We start from the raw sequence: 19276 nt of genomic DNA, 5'->3' as shown, positions 1-19276 counted from the left end.
GGAGGAGCGAGCGGTGGATTTGATTGGAAAGCCGACGATACTACGTCCTGCCCACCAATAGGCGTAACCTGACTGCACCGCAGACCTGTCAATCAAACAGACATGTCCTCAAAAACAGGTCTTTTTGAGGCTTATTTTCGAATTAACGGCGGGATGATTTTATAGATGGACCGCCAGAAAATTTATAAGAAGGAGTGACTGTAGCTGACAACACCCAAATAAATATTTATTGACTTTGGATTTCATGAGAGAAGTTGAATGGGAATCTATTCTCTCAAAATTGATTAAACCTGCTGTCTATCGTTGTTCATCCCTGACGAGCCCCCATGTTTTTGCGCATTTACATCTTTAAGCTGCCACGTGTCTTTTTTTTCGAAGTGTCGAGGCTGGCGCAGGCTTCTTCCCACCTCAGCAGCCTCCTCTCTGATTTTGAAATGCGTCAAGTTAATCCAGCGCTTCATCATCAGCTCGCTCCTGATAACACATTCAAAACATATTGGAGAACATCTCAGCTTTGATCGCTGCCTCTCGGAAACGAGCTGCTGTAACACACACACACACACACACACACACACACACACACACACACACACACACACACACACACACACACACACACACACACTCTGCAGACGTTCTGTTGTAAGTCCAATTTACACATGCAGCAACAGCTGAGCTGTGATGCCGGCAGGAGCCAAGAAGAGCTGCTGTCAGACTGACAGGGTGAAGTGTTTATGATTCAACTGGCAGATCGGCCTGTTTTAAGGTCTTTATACCGTGTGATCCGTTGGTCTCCGTCTCTTTTTTAAAACATTCTCTTGTAATCATTGAGGTGTAACGCCATTAAAGCATCGCAGCATCTCCGTCGACACAGCGGTGTTATCTCTGGAAAAAAAAGAAACGTCATCGTTTTTGCTGTATTTCTCATTGTGGGATTATATTTGAAAGGAAGTTTGCTGTTTCAGCACAAAATAGAGACGCTCTCCGGCGATAGCAGGTGAAGAATGAGTGGAAAATAATCCTGTGGTGACTCATGTTGGCTAATTTTAAGAATTGTTGTTGATTTTTTTGGACCGGAGGAAAGAAATCAGCTAACAAACGTCTAAAAAGCGCGTCTTCTAGCGTCACTGCTGCTCAGTTTCGCATCACGAGTTGACGGTTACTCCTCAACGAGCTTGTGGCACAAATATTCAGACAGATGGAGCTCAAGATGTTGGCGTGTATAACTGTCAATCACAGTCGCTCCATGCAGTGAAAAACTTCTATAAGTTCTGTAAGATTTTTTTTTTCCAGTCAAGTCAGCAGTTTTACTCCAGTTTATTGTTTATATTGATTATATGAAATGCAGCACCGTGATGTTAGCAAACACATGTTGGGGAAACTGCCGTCCCCGTGACCTCTCCACTAAACACTGGAATAGGTCAGTACTGCAATGCTTTCTCAATCTAGATGACCAAAATCCATTCAAATATCTGCTAATTTAATTGCAGTTAGCATGTAGACAAATACTTGATAAAATCTCATGTAAATTTCTTGAACTGCATTTTCTTTTTCAAATTAGAGCAGTTTATATCAATCCACACCAAAGTCCATTCAAATACAAGATGACTTCAGGAACTACTTGTATAACACACAATGTGTAGCTTTAAGAAACTTTACACCTTTGTGTTTGACTTTATGTTTCTTTCTTTCTTGCGGAACCCTTTTATTCGTCACATATTTGACACCAGAATATACGTTTGATAGTTGGGAAATCACATATGTCCTCAGCAGGAGAAAAAAAATTTGTAGGATATAACCTTCATTTATCTCCCCCACACACACCCGCTGAGCTGTTTTCTGCGTTCCTCTCCGCCTTCACTCGTACCGTCGTGACTGACGAAAGGAAAAATTGGCAATCGTCTTCGCCGACCGACATCATATATTGTCATGGTAACGAAACGAGTCGCATATGGGTCACATATCGTGGGATTTATATTTGGAGCACAGATCCGTGCGGTCTAGAATGGAATAGACCCCCCCCCCCCCCCCCCCCAAAAAAAAAAGGTGGCTTAATGCTGAATGATGTTCTGAATTGGGACACTACGAGCTGCACTGGGACTTTTTGTCACTGAGAGGGTTTGAGCACGGCGGGAAAGCTGGCGTCCTTTATTGTCCTCCACCAGTGTCGCACTCTGTTTTTTGTTTTGTTTTTTTGGTCCAGCTTGCAGTATATATTGGCTTGAATTAATAAAGCCAATCCAGGGCAGACAGAGTATGACTGACAGCTGTGGGTGAGGGCCGGGTGCTTGATGATGGACATGGTTTTTATCTTTGTTTTCTAATTTAAATTTAAAAAAAAAAAAAGTTTAGATGATTTTCCATGTTTAGTTTTTCCGTGATTCTTAGAAACTAGTTTTACACCAGTAAAAGTAATAATAATGTTCTTGCAGCCTGGATTATTGTTATTTTTTAACTCATTAAAAAAATGCAAAAAATGTAATTGTTTATTCGACTATCATCTGATCTTACTTGGTTGTTTTTACTGACGCCTGGTTGTAAGGCAGCAGCACCACCAGGTGGTGGCGGTGACGCCCCCGGAAGCTGTTTGTTTTGAAGTACAGCGAGTGCTTGAGTGCGTGTAAACCTCATTTCCAATGTTAAGACCACATTTCCCACAAACCCCAATTGATTTCGGATTCAGGGGAGCACTGTTTCTAAACGGGAAATTATATTCCGTTAATAGAGCGAGTTTCGTTTGGGAATGCTGCTTTATGCCGTAATGCTTTCAGCACAGCTTCTGTTAAGGACATTTTTATTTTGTAGAAAATATTTAGCAAAAATTGCAAGCTCCTGTATATCCTAAGGAAAAAGCTTGAATTTGCATTAATTATTTGCCAACGCAAATTTCCTGCAGGGACTGATGATTCACATTAATTTTGGCATCTTTGTTCAATTATGTCGCAGCGTGTAGTAAAGCTGAAGTTCTTTTTTAAAACCCTAAAACAGCTCCGATTGAGCCTTTTTTGGTGAAGTTTCCAACATGCAAACTTGCAAAAATGTGATTCATTTTCTCTCCTGCTAATTTTTTTGGCACTTTGAACTCATCGGAAGGAAACGCCGCACTTATGATGAACGCTCGAATGTAGAACTTGGAGAATTTACCGGCAGTCGTTTGTGAAACAGGAAGCCGACAACGTGTACGTGTAAAATCTCTTTTGTGAAACGGGACCTTGTTGTTCGTCATATGTTTACCGGTCAGATACCATCTTAGGTCCACGTGAGGAAGAAGAAAAAAAACCCGCCTCGAGCTTTTAACCGAACATATCGGTAGAAAAAGGGGTCGACATCTGACAGCTCGTCCGCCGAAACAGAACACGCGCAAAGCTTAAGTCCGCAAACATCAGCCCGCCGATGAATTATTAATTGAAGGCCGTGCACGTCGTGTTAAATTTGAAAGGAAGGCGATGTATTGTGGCGGGCCCGTGTTGACCGGGGGACATTTCCACGGAGTTGCCCGGCAGATAAACGGCAGCACGCGAAGCCCGAGTTAATCATTTTGCCGTCCTCTTCTGCACCTCGGAGCACGCGGAATAAATCCCTTCGTTTGGCAGCGGGGTGTTTTCTGCACCGGCTGCCGGGAGGTTTTAGCTGCTGCTGCTGCTGCTCTCTTATGTTTCCATACAGCTGTCATCAGATACTAAAAGCAGGTTAAACCAAGGCGGCCCGACCGGATTTTTTTTTTTTTTTTTTTTTTAAGTCCGCCGATGTTTTGCTGTGACTCCCGCTCCAGTGCGTAACGTAATTCTGTCACCGTGAATGAATGTAATCCAAGAAGTGCAGTCATTGTGCAGGACGCTAACTGATAGCTGCGTGATATTGGTACGGGGGGAGGAGGAGGGGGGGAGATTGTGGTTGTTTGTGTTTTGCTTTGTTGGCCGATCTGGCTGACCGCCCCGCTCTCTCAGTTTGTCGGGTTAAAGGGGGCCACTCACTAATTATCCCGCTGGTGTGATGAGCTCAGAAGTTTGTCACGTCAGCTCACTCGTTAACATCCGCGACCTTAAAATATCCCTGAACGTTGAGGCTTGAAGTTCGGCGTAGATTGTTTTGTCGGCAGTGAGCTTGGAGAGTTTTTGTTTCAGGAGAACAACGTCTGGTTTTGTTTGAACAATCAGGGTCATACTGGATCCGTGATTGTTTTTGAAAGCCCGGGCCCAAAGTAGGAAGCGTGGCGTCTCCAGGGGAAAGTAAGGATGTCAAACGTTAGCGTTGAAGACGCTCCACTCCTTGAAAAGTTTGCGCTTGATCAGCGCTAGAAGCTGTGGAGCAGCAGGAGGAAGGGAAGCACCGGAACATGTTTTAAAAACAAAAACAAGACTCTCCTCTTTGCCGTGTCCCAAAACTACACAATGTTGAAGATTCAAATCGTTCTTCTTTTTTTTTCCAGGGTGGATGGATGGATGGATAAAACGTACAGATTTTACCATGAGAGATTTATTTTTTTGCCCGCTGTTTGTTTACCGACTGTCAAAGGTGTTTTTTTGTTTTTTTAACCACGAGAATAATTGTTTTGGAACTTTGACCGTGTTAATAGTGTAACCATGACAACGACAAGTCCCAAAAACCTTCATTATTTAATTTAATTAATTTTTTAAAAATTGTATTCACTTTATTAATCCCCGAGGGAAATTTCTTCACTACAGCAGGGGGGCTCTCGGGGGGGAGCTGCTGCAGCAGGCTGCCACTAGCCACTAGTTCAACCCTAACTTTAGTTCCTGGGAGTCTGAAACGTCGAGGGTCGTACAAGGTTCGATTTTTTTTTTTTTTTTGTAAGGTGTCCAGGTCTGGGAACTCTGCAGCGTGAGAGGAGGAACTTTTCATCCACATCGAGTTGTTTCTTTTGTGTTACATCACAGACAGATGCCGTGTCGTCTGTCGGTGCTCTGAAGAAATTCAAAAGCAAACGAGCTCAACTGAAAGAAAATGTGGACGGTACGGGAAGAACAGAACTCCTGTGTTCAATTCAGCTGAAATGTTTCGGAGCCTACAGCTCCGTCTTTCCACGTTGTTGTTAAATGTTAAGCGCAGACTTGTAAACCGACTGCCAAATGCGTGTGTTGTTTTTTTGCGCTGCCACTCACGCTTGAATCGAAGTGAAAACATTATGATAATCATTACTATTATTAACCCCGCTCTGATTATTTTCCGCCTAGCTGTTTCTAAGCCGGGCCTCTTCCCGGCCCGCTGCTCTTAATGAGGCCCTTGTTAAAAACATCCACATCACTGGCATTTCCCCCTTTCGACGAGCGCACCGGCGGTTCTCCGACACCGATGCCCTTTACGACGCTGCTTTTTTCCAAAACAACATGGACGCCGCCCCAGCTGCCGCAGCTTATGGGGTTTTAATTTTGGTCTCCGTGGGAGGAGCACGGGCCCGCGGGGGAGGGAGGGAGGGAGGGAGGTGGAATAAGAAATTGAATCAGTGTGCTGATGTCGTCCTGGGAGAGATTCACAATAACACACAGTAACACACCGTAATGCACTGGGAGGCTCCTCAGCTCCGCGAGATACAGCGAAGAGCCTCGGGCGGAGGGGGGGGAGGAGGTGGGTGAGGAGGGGAGGAGGTGGGTGAGGAGGGGAGGGGAGGCTGGGAGAAAGATGGCTGTGTATATGTGCATGTGTATGTAGCTCAAAGGAAGAATCCTCTGATACTCCTACACACATTCAGTTTCCAATGTGAAATTCACTGCAGGAGATTTTCTTTATTTATTTTCTTTGCTTTATGCTAAGATGCAGGGTTTCCTGCAGCAGGAGCGTAGGCGGGCCGCCTCCGCTGAATTAATGACATCGTCAGAAGAAATTTCAACAGTTTTACTAAATACAACCTTAAACGTGTCTCGGTCAGTGTCAAATTCTCCCGAATGTTGTTTGAGCTGAACGGTACGACGACGTGTCAGCGTTTGACAACACCAGTTTTTGTTTGTGTTTCTTTATTCATGCTGAACGGTGAAACTTTAAACCTAAAAGCTCAAGTTCGGGGTGTTTTATGACTAATTTAGAAGCAAATCCTGGTTTGTTTAACGTGGAAACTCGGCGCCTGCAAACACCTGAGAGCGGACTGAGACTGTGGGAGTAATCTGGAATTTAGTTGTGCGTCTTTTTTTGGAAAAATATTTGCATTATGATAGATTCTGGATTTATCCATGAAGGTCGAGGTGCAGATATCGTAATGAAGAATTATTAAGCAGGTGCTCAAAATACGTAGGAAACACATTACTATTCAAAGTGTTTTTTAATCTTCCACTGTGCCTGAAGGGGGAAGGGGGGGGGGTTTCTCTAAATGTGTAATCTGCCATGTTTTTTCCCCCCATTTGAATTTGAAGTATCTTCACGTAGATAACCGAAAAGGCCTGTTTATTACTGATATAAGCAAACCTTTGAAGAGTCCGAGGAATTCAGAGCAGCTTTGAAATCGAGTACCCGTCCCGTATACGTCTTACTGCCTTACTGCTGTTTTACTCAGATCTTCCTTCGTATGTAAGAAAATTTGAACTGCAATGTGTTAAAGGCCACAACACTATCAACAAAAGTACTAAAAGTTTGTACATTTGCGCGTCAAACTACTAAATAAGGTGCTTGGTTGCTACGCAACAAAGTCCCAAGGAAACTTCCCAGACTGTTCCTGTTGCGCGTGAACGTTTCATCGCTTGGTCCACGTTAGCATCTTTGTTACGTGCGTTTTGGCGCCCCTCAGTGCCCGAGGCAGGTAGTTGACGTGTAAGGTTTAAATCTGTGTTACTACTGTTATATCGAATTCACTCTCCGCTCTGCTACTGAAGGTTTCATCGCTGGTTTAAAAAACAATAAGGACGCTCAATTTTTTTCTATAAGCTTTTTTTTTACTTGGGTCCTTCACGTAGATTCAAAATATTTGGATTTGGATTTGGCGAGTACCCGTTTGCTACGTAACAATACCGAGTATTATATTGGTACAGTCTACTGATGACCGTGATTGACTGATTGAGCCGTTTCTTGATTTTATCGATGAGAGTAAAACAGTTACAAAACGTCCGACGCAAATATAGTAAACGGACACCCCCGACCGCAGTGTCCTCCACCGGTTCCTCCGACCGCTAGGCCCTCCTCTCCGCTAACAGTCGGGGAAACCCCCCCCCCCCCCCAATATCAGCTCACTCTCAGCAAAAGCATCACGCCGTCAAGAGCACCAGAAATAAAATAAAAATCCCCGCTCTTCATGCTCTATTTTTCTTTCCCCCCCCCCCCTCCCACCCCACACCTCCCCCTCTTGAAATGTGCTCTTAGTGGAGCAATTTTACTGCAGAGGGAAACATGGTCAGAGCACTTCAGTGCCTCTCTCTCTCAGCGACGGACGACATGGAACTGTCTGTTTGAGGTTTTTATCTGCCGTGACACAATTCTGCCTCGAGTGTAAGAGTGAAAGCCTTTTCTGTTTTCTCCAAAAAAAAAAAAAAAAAGCCAAGACGGCTGCCGGGGGTTGCACTGAAACGGGGTTTAAAGTTATTTGATCACCGATCGCTTTTGATTTACTGAGAGGGGGGTGGAGGGGAGGGGGGAGGGGGGGGAGCTCATGGTAATGACGGCAGATATCGGCAGAAGTTCAACTTAAAGAAAAACACCAGTCCTCGATGCCGGAGTTGCAAAAAACACCACAATCGTGTCATATTCGCTCGAGTTTAACGACGCACGTCGTGTTGAATTAAAAGTTTGTCTCACACGATGTCATGTCACATTAGTTAATATAACAACAGGCATGTTTAAAAAAAAAATTATTTTTGGTATTTTGTGCTATCACACAGCATTAGTAAAAACCTTAGACAGACGCTAACGGCATTGCCGGCTGTGGGGGGGGGGGGGGGCTTGTTGGGGCCGGACCCGCCCCCAAAAAATAAAAAGATCACAGAGCAACTTTTATATTGTACCTGCCACAGAAAAAAAAAAAGCACATTTTAATTAATTATTAATTATTTCACAATAATCGGTAATAGTATCGGGCCCTAAAACAAAAACAACACATGGGTAAATCCATCCACACAGTTCTGAGAACAGGTCTCACTTCTAAGTGAAAACACCTGCGTTGGGTTTTTGTTTCACTTTAGAAACAAAACATCATAAAAAAAAAAACACAAAAGAAAAAAAAACTACTTTTGGTGGCTGTTTAAAAGCCAGGAAATCTCATCACTCTGGGGCAAAATAATTATGATTTATGGATGGACGACCTTATCGGCCGCCTGCAGATCCGGAGAAGACTGATCGGGTTTTTTTGTGCCTTTTTTGTTGGGGAAATAAAAATTAAAAAAAAAAACGTTCCCAAGTGACCTTTCGATAGAGACACGGATCCTGTGGAGGGGAAGCAGATGCTCGGGACCTGTCCAGACGTGTCTTGTGACTGTAATTACTCCCCAAACACCCCCCCCCCCCCCACCCCCCTCCGGCCCCGCGAGAGTTACCGCTGATAAACACTGTGTCGTTCTCCCAAACTGACAAAAAAAGAAAATGTTTTCGCTTCGAAGACCTGACATCCTGGGTGTGTTAGAGAAGCTGGAAGCAGCGAGGTGGGTTTTTTTTGTTGTTGTTGTTTTTTCTCCTCTGTGATACGTGTTCAACCTGTTTTAACGCTTGCATCATGTAACGCTCCAGCAGGCGGCAGGAAGCCGCTGCATGTTGCAGAGTGTTACATCAGCCCCGGCCCATCCCACGTTTTTATTTTTTTTTTCTTCTTCGTCACAAGGCTGAAGAAAAGCCTTCAGACTTTTACAGACAGTCATCTTTCAAAGAATTAAACCGGGGCGGCCGGTTTCGTCTGACTCACTTGTGTTTTGGGGTTTTGCTGGATTTTCTGTGTGAAATTGTACCTCTAAACTATAAATGTGCCGCTTTTTTTTAACAGTACACACAAAGTGGCAATTAAATGCGGAATAACAACTTAAGGGTCAACGGACTCAAATATTACCATCTGCCAAACATCTCATTCTTGTACTAACGCTATCCTCGGACACAATTCAAGCCCTTTTGATTTATTTAGCGCCACGTCGCAACACAAACCTTTCCAAAACCTTGATAACTCGTGAAAAAAATGTATTGACTTTATTCGAGAATTTGGAATGGGAGTCTATGGAGGCTTTTTTGGAGCCGACCCCTAGCGGCCATCGGTGGTACTGCAGCTTGAGGCACGTTCCGCTTCGGACACATTTTTTCAGACCCGGAAGCTACGAACACTTTTTAAACACAGTCTGTAGTTCAAATTCATCCTCGAAGGTTCCTCGCAGCGCTCGTGAAGCTCTGGCAGGACAGCGGGTTGTGGAAATGTTTTTTTTTGTTGAACAGGTTGAGTAGAAGCCGTGCGGTTTCAAGTGTTCGCTCATTCAAGGATGAACAGTGACCTGGTTTTTTTCTTTGTCTTTTTGTCTTTTAAGTCTTCTCTGGTTTCAGATGTCCTCGTCTCCGTTCAACAGACGTCTTTGGCTCACCGGCTTGTCACAGCGGCTCAAAGCCCCACTCACCTCCGACATGAATATTTAATCTCACTTTGACACGCTTTTTATTGCACATCAGGGGAGAAACTTCAGACCTACAGGTTGTTTTTCGTCTGTGTTGTTTCTTTTGGCTCAACTTTTAGAAATGTATGACTTCTCTTGGATGTCGATCAATCAATCAATCAATCAAACTTTATTTATGGAGCACTTTTCGAACATTTTGGTGCTTTTCAAAATGCTTTACAGATGACTGACAGGCCAATAATAAGTTGTATACCAGAAAAATGTATATCAGAACCATTTAAAAAACACGATTTAAAAACAAATTAAAAGGAAAATAAGAACATTTAAAAACCACTTTGAGACCAAATGCACGTGAGACGATAGAGATTAAAAAAAAAGAGTGTTGAAATAGAGTGAAAAAAGAACTAGAAACTTAAGTAAGAGGAATTAAAAATATGTATAAGTAGCTAAATGGATGACAAACAGGTATGAAAGTGGAGGAAATAAAATAAAGAAAAGCAAATAGATACAAAATAAACATTTAAAAGTAAATATGATACAAATTAAAATGTCTAAAAGCCGGTAAAAACAAGGCTGAAGAGGTGAGTTGTCAATTCACATTTATCCCATCATCCTTATTCCATTAAACAATATGAGTTTGGCTGCCATGCTGTGAAAAAAGGGGGGTCGCGTGGTCAAACAAATCCTCTTTGGGTATGAATGAGGGCGGACACATTATGAACAGAGGAGTCTTTATCCAGATGTGACGCTGTAAAAAAAAAAAAAAAAAACGGGACGTCTGTACATCTCTTCTGTCACAACAAACGCACAAATGGAGTTACGGAGAGCGCACCGCCGCGATGACCGGTCGGATAACGCTCCGGACAACGGCGGTGAACACACAATCCTTTCATCCTGCATCACGTCAAAAGAGCCTCGGGATGTTTGTGTTTTACACTACATTAAATTACATTTCTTTTAGCTGACGCTTTTATCCGAGGCGACTTACAATAAGTGCATTTCAACCATGAGGGTACAAAACCCAGAACAACAGGAATCAAGAAAGTACAATTTCTTCAAGAAAGCCAAACTACAAAGTTCTATCAGTAAGTTCCATTTTAAGATACTAAAGTTCTACTATTCAAGGTGAAGTCTGAAGAGGTGTGTTTTTAGTTTGCGGCAGAAGATGTACAGAGTTTCCGCTGTCCCGATGTCGTTGGGGAGCTCATTCCACCATGTAGGTGGTAGTTTAAAATGAGCTCGTGGATCTTAAAAGCGTGCAAGAGCGTACATCTTTTCTCTGTGACGCCATTCGTGACCTTTCGACCTGCTCGGATATTTTATCTCCGAACAGGTTTGTTTAGAAAAGTCAAAATCTCCTCAGACCCTTTTCACGTTTTTTTGTTTTTTTTACCTGCATGGAAGAAAAAAAATCGACCTAAAAAAAGTTCCCTGCCCGATTTTTTTTCAAAATAAGTCAATTCGAACTGAGCGTGCGATCTCACCTTCTTTATCTGTGTGTGTGTGTGTGTGTGTGTGTGTGTGTGTGTGTGTGTGTGTGTGTGTGTGTGTGTGTGTGTGTTTCAGGTAGCGGCTCAGGCTGTGTTGTTCATGTGCATGAACACCGCTGGGATATTCATCAGTTACCTGTCCGACCGCGCTCAGCGTCAGGCCTTCCTCGAGACGCGGCGCTGCATCGAAGCTCGACTGCGACTCGAGACGGAGAACCAGAGACAGGTGAGTCCACGAAAGACACAAAAAAACAAAAACAAAGACGCCGCTCACACACAAACACACACACACACACACACACACACACGGTTAAAACTGCTGCTTGCGGTGCCCGTTTCATCTATCGTGTATAGGATGCATTTACCAAATATGGAAACTATTTAACGTCATTGCCGAGATGTTTTTGCACAGACATTCATGGTCCACAGAGGATGAATCATGCTCACTTTGGTTCCCCTGATTTAAAGTCCAGCGCCACCAAAATAAATACAAGTTATCATTTGAAGGTGAAATAGCTGGTCAAATTGTTCACTTTCTCTCGTGAAATATCTCAACATTGGCGCAAAATTTGGTACGGACCTGGAGGGTGCCCAGGTGGTGTATTTTACTGACTTTGAAAATCCCCGGCCTTTTTACTTCTTTGGTGCTTTGGAGAAGATTGTTGGGAGCCATTGGTGTCCACACAAAGACAAAGCAAATGTTAGCGTGCTAAATGTCTTAAGTAACATGGTGAACATTGTGAACATGATATTTGTGAGTAGGTTAACATGCTGAAATCATCTTTACATTCAGAGTCCATTGACTTTTTTGGGGGGGGATTTAGCTTCACGAACTACTCCCGTCAAATGGTTATTATATTTACACTATTTACACAGTTTATTGGTGGCTTCACTACGACTTTAATGGTGGACAAAAAGTGCAGGAGAAATAAAACCATTTACTTGAACATAATGTTAACCCCCCCCCCTCCCCCCCATTCAAACTCTAGCCTGTACGCTGTAAGAGATATCGGACGGTGACCTCCAGATGACCTTCACCGAGCACAAAAACACAGCAACACAAAGCCAGAGTAATGTTGTAAAGAACACATTTGAAACGTGCTGTTGTTCGGTGATGAAGCTCAGCGTGAGGACACTTCCATGAAGGAAGAAAAAAAACACACAAAAAAAAGACAAGAAAATTGATGGATTTCAGTTAACAGGGGCCGAACGTGAAACTGGCACGGACTAAATGAGTCCTCTGGGAGGCGGAATAACATGGCCGCCGCATCGATCCCGGGCTGTCACACACACTGTGCATCAGTGCAGTGGTCACGCATGCACACACACACACACACACACACACACACACACACACACACACACACACACACACACACACTCCCTCCCTAACGAGATAACACATGCACACAGTCTGAGTCAGATGGGTGAAGGAGTATATACGCAAACACACAGCAATAGACCTATTAGACTGTGTAACTAAAACACACACACACACACACACACACACACACACACACACACACACACACACACACACACACTGACAGACAGTGAGCTTTGTTTGCGCAGGAGAGTGGATGGACAGCGAGGCGCCGACAGGCCGCTCTTACGGTGCTCGTGTTTTCCTGGAAGGCTTCGGCTCTGATAAATCTGCGTGATGGTTTTGTAATGGAGGCCCCCCCCGCCCCCTCCACCCCCCCCCACCCTCCCCCACCCCCAGAGCGCCTTAATGTCAACCAATCAGGGTCTGCTATTTCCGTCAATATCCTCGAAGTACACAGCGCCAGGTTCGCTGCTCCGTAGTCTGTTGCGTTGCGGCCGTGACAGTAAGCAAGAAATCAGAAGCTGCTCTCATCAATACTTTCATGTAAAAAAAAATGGATCACGTGACTAATTGGGTTGTGAAAATGGGGGTGTCTCTGCCGGCGACTGTGAACTCCGTCTTGCATTTTTGATGGCCTTTTAGCCGGTTGTTTTTTTTGCTTTTACGGCCCAAAACTTTGCTGTTGTGTGGTTTGCTTTGAGTTTTTAATCAAACGAGCGCCGATTGGACCCGGAGTGAACTTCCTGTTCTCGGCACCAAACGACAGACAGACACAGTTAAAGACTTGGAAAGTGGAACATCCTGCAGCTAAACAATGAGATATTCTTCTTCGGTGGTGGTGGAGACCAAACAAATATAGCTAAAGAGGTGACTCATCGCGGCGGTGATCATGTAGGTCTGAGTCTCGATATTTAAGAGGATTATCCATGTCGGCCAAGTAAATGAAATAGATCGGCATCCCAGGTGTTTTTCTGTGGAATTAAACACCAATGATCTGCACATGAAGTGATATTTCTTTTAACCGAGAGCAGAGCTGCATTCAGAAGAGACCGCAGCGCTGGGCAGGAACGTTTTAATGAATCACCACCAAAAATAATGAAGTTATCTGATGTTAAAAAAGAATGAAGTGAAGCGCGAAACAACCTCCGAGTCATTTCTACCGACGGGAAGCCGTTAGTCCGTTCAGATGAAGCTTTTGATGTTTCAAACCAGAGATAATTCTTCTTTCTTCAAGTAAGCAAAGAAAAAGACTGAAAAATAGATGAGTGTTTCTCCCGACAGCAGTCTAAATTCAGAGAACACGTGTTTAATGTTTTTGGAATAAACGGGTTATAAACGTGGATCAACGTTCGACTTTTTTTACCCCTAAAATCTCCTTTACGTCAAACTGAAAATCCACCACGAGCAGCAGCAACAACAACAACGAAAGCGGGACAGAAGGAACAAAACCAAGAGTTTCCTCGTAAAACCTTGAAAGATAGAAGTTGTCAGTGGCTGCCGGAGGCCTTCGGCTCTCGGCGAAAAAAAATCAAGCTGCGCTAACGACTTTCAAAGCTAATCTGACACTGAGTCCGCTGGCTCTCAGCTGTCCAAACCAGGGACCATGTCCAGTGGAGCAAAACACGCTCCACACTGCAAGAAGTGAAGCTGAGCGAGTCTCTTATGCTCGCCGGGGCTGAAACCGTTGGAAGAAAAAGCACGGCGACATGATGCTCTTTATTAGTTGTGCAAAAAAAAAAAAAATGTAAACGCTCAAATGCTTACTTAACTCTATTAACATAAAGTCCCACAGAAGAAGAAATCAGAAATCATTTTTACTGCAGGAATCATCAGTAATTTTCTCTTCCTTTTTTATTCCTCTAAATGAACGCCGGTCGTCACTCCAGTCAAAGTGCTCCCATAAAAAAATCAGTCGATTTCTTTTCGATAAATATCAGCGACGTGTCATGAACGTGAAGTTGGGCTACTGCTGTGATTTTTTTTTTACTTCAGAAACTTTTATGTTAAAACCTCTTGATAGTTGTAGCTCCGTTCCGTCTAATTTATCGCAAAAAAAAAATTCAAAGAAAAACGTTTACTGAACAACTTAAAAAAGTACACTGTCACACCGTAGAAATAACGATGTCGCTCCCAAAGTCTAATGCAGCTCTCTGTTTGGCACCTGAACTTTTCTTTTCATATATTTTTCAGAACTAGTTCCTGCACAATGAGCACGAATCAGAAATTAAACTATTACTCATCCTGAAATTCAAATGAACTCATGTTAAACACTTGTGGCTTTTACAGAAGTCCTTTAAAGCTGCTTGAAGTTTAGAACCGTTTCTAAAATGTTAACTTGGCATACAATCTAGTCTGCGCTCTTTATTGAACTTCTGTAACGTGTACACTGTAAAATACTCAAAGCCATCATTTCTCCTTCATTTTCACAGGAAATAATAAAAAAAAAAAAAGAAAAGTCATCTGGTGGTCCATCTGAAAATGACGGTGGCCCTGAAGGTCAAACGCAAAAACATTTCACAGAATACAAAAACATTTTGGTTTTCCATTCAGGTTGAGTCAGATCCACCAGCTGGCTCCTCCCCCAGCTCGTCCAAATACGGTCACTTCCTGCTCCAAACCGCTCTGCACTGGCGAGACGGAGAAGACCAAAAATCGGATGACGTCACTGCCGATTGGTTGGAACTTAACGTGTAGATACTCCAAAACCTTCCTGCATTTAACACACACATAAAAAAAATATATATATATGAAATATAATTTCTTTTTAATCTGAAAGCACTGCGAAAAAGCAACGTTGCGTTCAAATCGAGACTCTCAGCGTTTGATATAAGAGGGGGAAAAAAATGTAGTTAAAAAAAAAACCCGCTGCGGCAGTTTCTCCGACACGTCGCAACACCGAGCTCCTCCGAGAGTCTCCAAACTCTTTCAGCCTGGATTTTAAAAGCCACGCTTCTTGCAGCGAATCTCCACCGCCGAAACCCCCCCGGAGCGCTCGGTCGCGACGCGGCAGCCGAGGCATTAGCGACGCTCCGCTGAAACGCTCGCCTGTCTAGACCGCAATTTTTTTTTGGGGGGGGGGGGGATGCACCGCTCCGCTCTCCAGCGCAGATACCGACACACAATCCCCCCCCCCCCTCCCTCCCCCCCCTCCTCCCCTCCCCTCACACCATTTTTACACATTTCACACACTCGGGCTGAGTTCATAGTGGAGAGTCAGCAGGGAGGAGCCGTCCAATCAGCTGCCGGTCCTCCCACGCGCAGCATCACCGGCTGTCAGACACCAGGAACATGGAACACGCTGCATCTGAGAGTATCGTGGGATTATTGATTACACAAGCAGGAAAGTAAATATTAAAAATGAATATGAAGTGGGTCATTATTAAACAGGAATTCAAGGTGTTTTTGTTTGTTTGTTTTGTGTGCTACTTAAAAAGCTGCTGCTTATAAGGATTATTGTTTTGAAGATCCCAGTAAGACAAGAAATGATATTGTTGGTTTTTTTTAATTATTGATTACACAAACAGAAAAGTAAATATTGAAAAATGAATTAGAAATATAAAGTGTCTCATTATTTATCAGGAATTCAAGGTGTTTGTTTAGTCCTCTACTTAAAAAGCTACTGTTGACTAGGATTATTATTTTGAAGATCACGGTAAGACAATAAATTATAGTGAACTGTTTTTTTTTTTTTCATTATTGATTACACAAACAGAAAATTTACATTCTAAATATGAAATTAAATTTTTGGATTCGCTAAAAATACTCTTCAATCTGCTTCATAGTAATTTGATTATTTTGCAGAAATATTTGTCAAAAACATCCATATATGAGTGTCTTTGGGAGAGTAAAGCACTGGCTTGTCAAATGCCATCAAACAAATAAAGTGAGGGCCAAACTAAGGCACGCGGGCCCCAAACTGGGCAGCTCCGGTTTAAAGGGTGGCGATCACAAGCCGTAGCTTCGGCCCCGACGACAGATTGTTAAAAGATTGGACATTTTGGTCAACCGCTGCTGCGTCGTTTTAAAATCTTTTGTCTTGAAGCTTAACGTAGGATTTGCAGTGTTGACGGCGTCGCCGCGATCAGCACTCGTCCTCCGTCTCTGTCTCTCCACTCCTGCTGGAGGTTTGAAGAGGCTCTCCAGAGCTCTCAGACGGCGTCACGCAGCTTCACTCGGCGCACATGAGGGTGCTTTTTTTTAAAAAAAATTCTACCGGAAAAACGTACCCATGATCCAAACAGGGAATAAAGTCAATTTAGTCATATTCAGAGAAAGAAAACAGACAATATGGGTAGTAACTGTTTTTTTTTTTTTTTTTTTTTTGTATTATCTTTCTTTAAGATATAAGATAGTTAACATGCAGCTCAATAAAACTATATATATATATATCTTAACTCATAGCATCCACAGTTCATAAACCACATCTGAACTACGTGTATCTGGCGACTTTCTGAACGTAGCTTTACATTATGTTCAATTATTCTTTTAGTAATTTAGTTCTTGCTTTCTGAAGAAGTTGAATGTAGTGTTATTGGTTTTTACAATGTTTTTTGTGGTGTACGTCGCCATGCTAGCTTAAGACAAACTTCTGCTTTTATGCTACACATTTTTTTATTTTAAATTTTTTTTGGTGAGTTGCAGTGATTTCTTTATTCTTCGGAAATGTCAAAACGGATCATATTACAGAATAGATTGGCACAAAGTTAAAGGGCTAAAGAACAGCTGATTGGTGCAGGTAACAATCACACGGTCAGATTCACATGAAAGCTTTATTTCTTTTATGCTTTCAATACTTCGTTTCTGACTTGTGTCTCCATGGTAATTCTTCTTTTAATCTTTAACATTTAAGTCTACAATACTGGATATTACGTTTTGTTTTTATAGATTCGGTAATCCAGCTTTGTGTAAAACGGAGATTGTGTTACTTGGAGAGAAATTTTTGAATCCAACTCAAAAACTCAGCAGCTTTGACATCTTGTTTACAATAATGCTTTTTTTTTTTTTTTCATAATATATATTTTTTTTTTCCAACATAAATGAATAAGACCTTACAGTAACATTACAGCTGTTGGGGACTATTTGCAGTGGCGGATGAATCCACGTTCGGTGTTGTCGTGCATATTTGGTGGCAGCAGGATGGTGTGTGTGTCAAACTGTGTGAACATGGTGATGAAAGAGCATGTTGACACGGTGCAACGGTGTGACACGTTTGCGCACGTAAATAACACGTTGTCGTTAAGACGCACGCGTCCTCAAAGAAGGAAGATCGTGTTGCTAACGTGCAAATTACCGTCTTTGAAATTTGACTGGAGAAAGTAAATGTGTTTGAATGGCAGGAAATTGAACCGATCTCACGCCCCCCTCTCGCCCCGCTGGCAGATTTATTAAGGCTGTGCTGAGAGACCACCTGACCTCGCCTGGACTCTCCAGTTGTTAAATCTAAACTGTGCCTCTCCTTCATTTTAGTGTAAAAGTATCAGAATCCTTTTTTTCCGACGCGAGCTCGCCGTGCAGCTGAAGTCACCTTCTATGATTTTTCTGGTTGCTTCTAATGTATTCAGTATCTGAAGGAGGCAGTTGCTTTGGCGTCGGTGCAGATCCCCGAGGCCAAAAAAAAAATTAAAAAAAATAAATGCTGAGGGACGTTGCAATCGCTCCCACTCCAAATCTGTTTCTGCTTTTGCCAAGTGGCACCGCGTCAGTACAGAAACCAAAAGACGGACTTGGTTGGTTTTTTTTTCCCGTTGTGTGTTGTTTCTGCGCGACTGGAGGCTTTGGAGGATCCAGCTCAAGGAGCTTAAGCTGGCAGAGTCAAAGTCATCGTTTAAATCGGGGGTTTTTTCTTACAGACAGGCCTTTTATGTAATTTGTTTTTTACAAGCTTTATTTCTTTTATGCTTTTAATACTTAGTTTCTGACTTTAAATATTCCTTTAATCTTTAACATTTAACTCTACAATACTAGATATTGTGTTTTATTGGTCACAGCTCCACCTATGCTGTTGTTATCGTAAAAAAAAAAGTTAACTGTAAAAATCGACACCATTTTTGTATTCTGGAAAAATAGAAGAAAGAAAGAAAGAAGAAAGCAAAGGAAATGTTTGCAAGGACTGATGCACTAGAATATATAATAATATAAGATATATATTTATACTACAAACTTCTTGAAACAACTTGATTGTTTGAAAGCAGCTCTCAACGGGGGCAGATTAAATTTTTTTTTTTTTTGCACCTAACAGAAGTCTTTTCAGACTCTGTAATCAGTGATTGAAGTGGGAAAAAAAAAAAAGTGTTCACATCTTGATGTATGATCCAAATCAACTTGCACAAAGTATGATGTGGAAACTGAAAACAGTCTTAACAGTGAAAATAAAAGAGACATCTTGTGTCCCGCAGTTAAGCTAGAAAAAGGAAATCAATTTGCATTTAGACTCTAATGAGTAAGAAGGAGTGAGAGGTGGAGGATTTACATGGAAAAACCAAATCAAACACAAATTATTATTCAAAGTAGAATTTCTTTTTTTTATACCTCCTTAAACATGTCTGAATGGGAGCTTTACATTTTACATTTTGATTATTCACAGTAAAAAAGGATTCTAGACGTTGCCAATTTTCACAACATAATTTTATTCAAACAACGGGGAGAACCATTTCAGTTTATTAAAGTAACAAGACGAGGTCCAAACCTAGTATATGCCTGGACTGTGTACGAAGCGCTTTCAAGCTTTCAATTAAAAACGGGCTTTTAATTTGAAAGGAATGCAGGAAAACTGACTTTTTTTCTCCAATTTCCTAAGGAACAATTATATATGATATTATCATCATATTTGACGATAGCTCAAGATGTTTAACGTGTCTGGGAAGACAAAACAACTATTCAAGAAGAATAAAAAGTTTAAAAACTTTACTAGGGAGCGGACGCCAACGTTCGCTCGCTGC

At 42.3% G+C, this 19276-nt stretch overlaps 1 protein-coding gene across 3 annotated transcripts in view; it reads left to right on the top strand.

Annotated features, from left to right (window-relative positions):
• The window catches only part of adcy8 (adenylate cyclase 8 (brain)), a 77471-nt gene that overhangs the window by 15985 nt on the left and 42210 nt on the right, over nt 1-19276 (top strand). For all 3 annotated transcript variants that reach the window (XM_069170214.1, XM_069170211.1, XM_069170213.1), the window contains one exon: nt 11088-11237. In XM_069170214.1, the coding sequence (XP_069026315.1) occupies nt 11088-11237 (150 nt within the window). The remainder of the gene's footprint in view (nt 1-11087; nt 11238-19276) is intronic.

Source organism: Embiotoca jacksoni, unplaced genomic scaffold (genome assembly GCF_022577435.1).
Source record: "Embiotoca jacksoni isolate LCO1_2020_lvr unplaced genomic scaffold, fEmbJac1.0.p SCAF_48, whole genome shotgun sequence".
NCBI classification, from domain to species: domain Eukaryota; kingdom Metazoa; phylum Chordata; class Actinopteri; family Embiotocidae; genus Embiotoca; species Embiotoca jacksoni.
The sequence above is the reverse complement of the archived record's forward strand: the minus strand, read 5'-3'. Positions and strand labels throughout refer to the sequence as shown.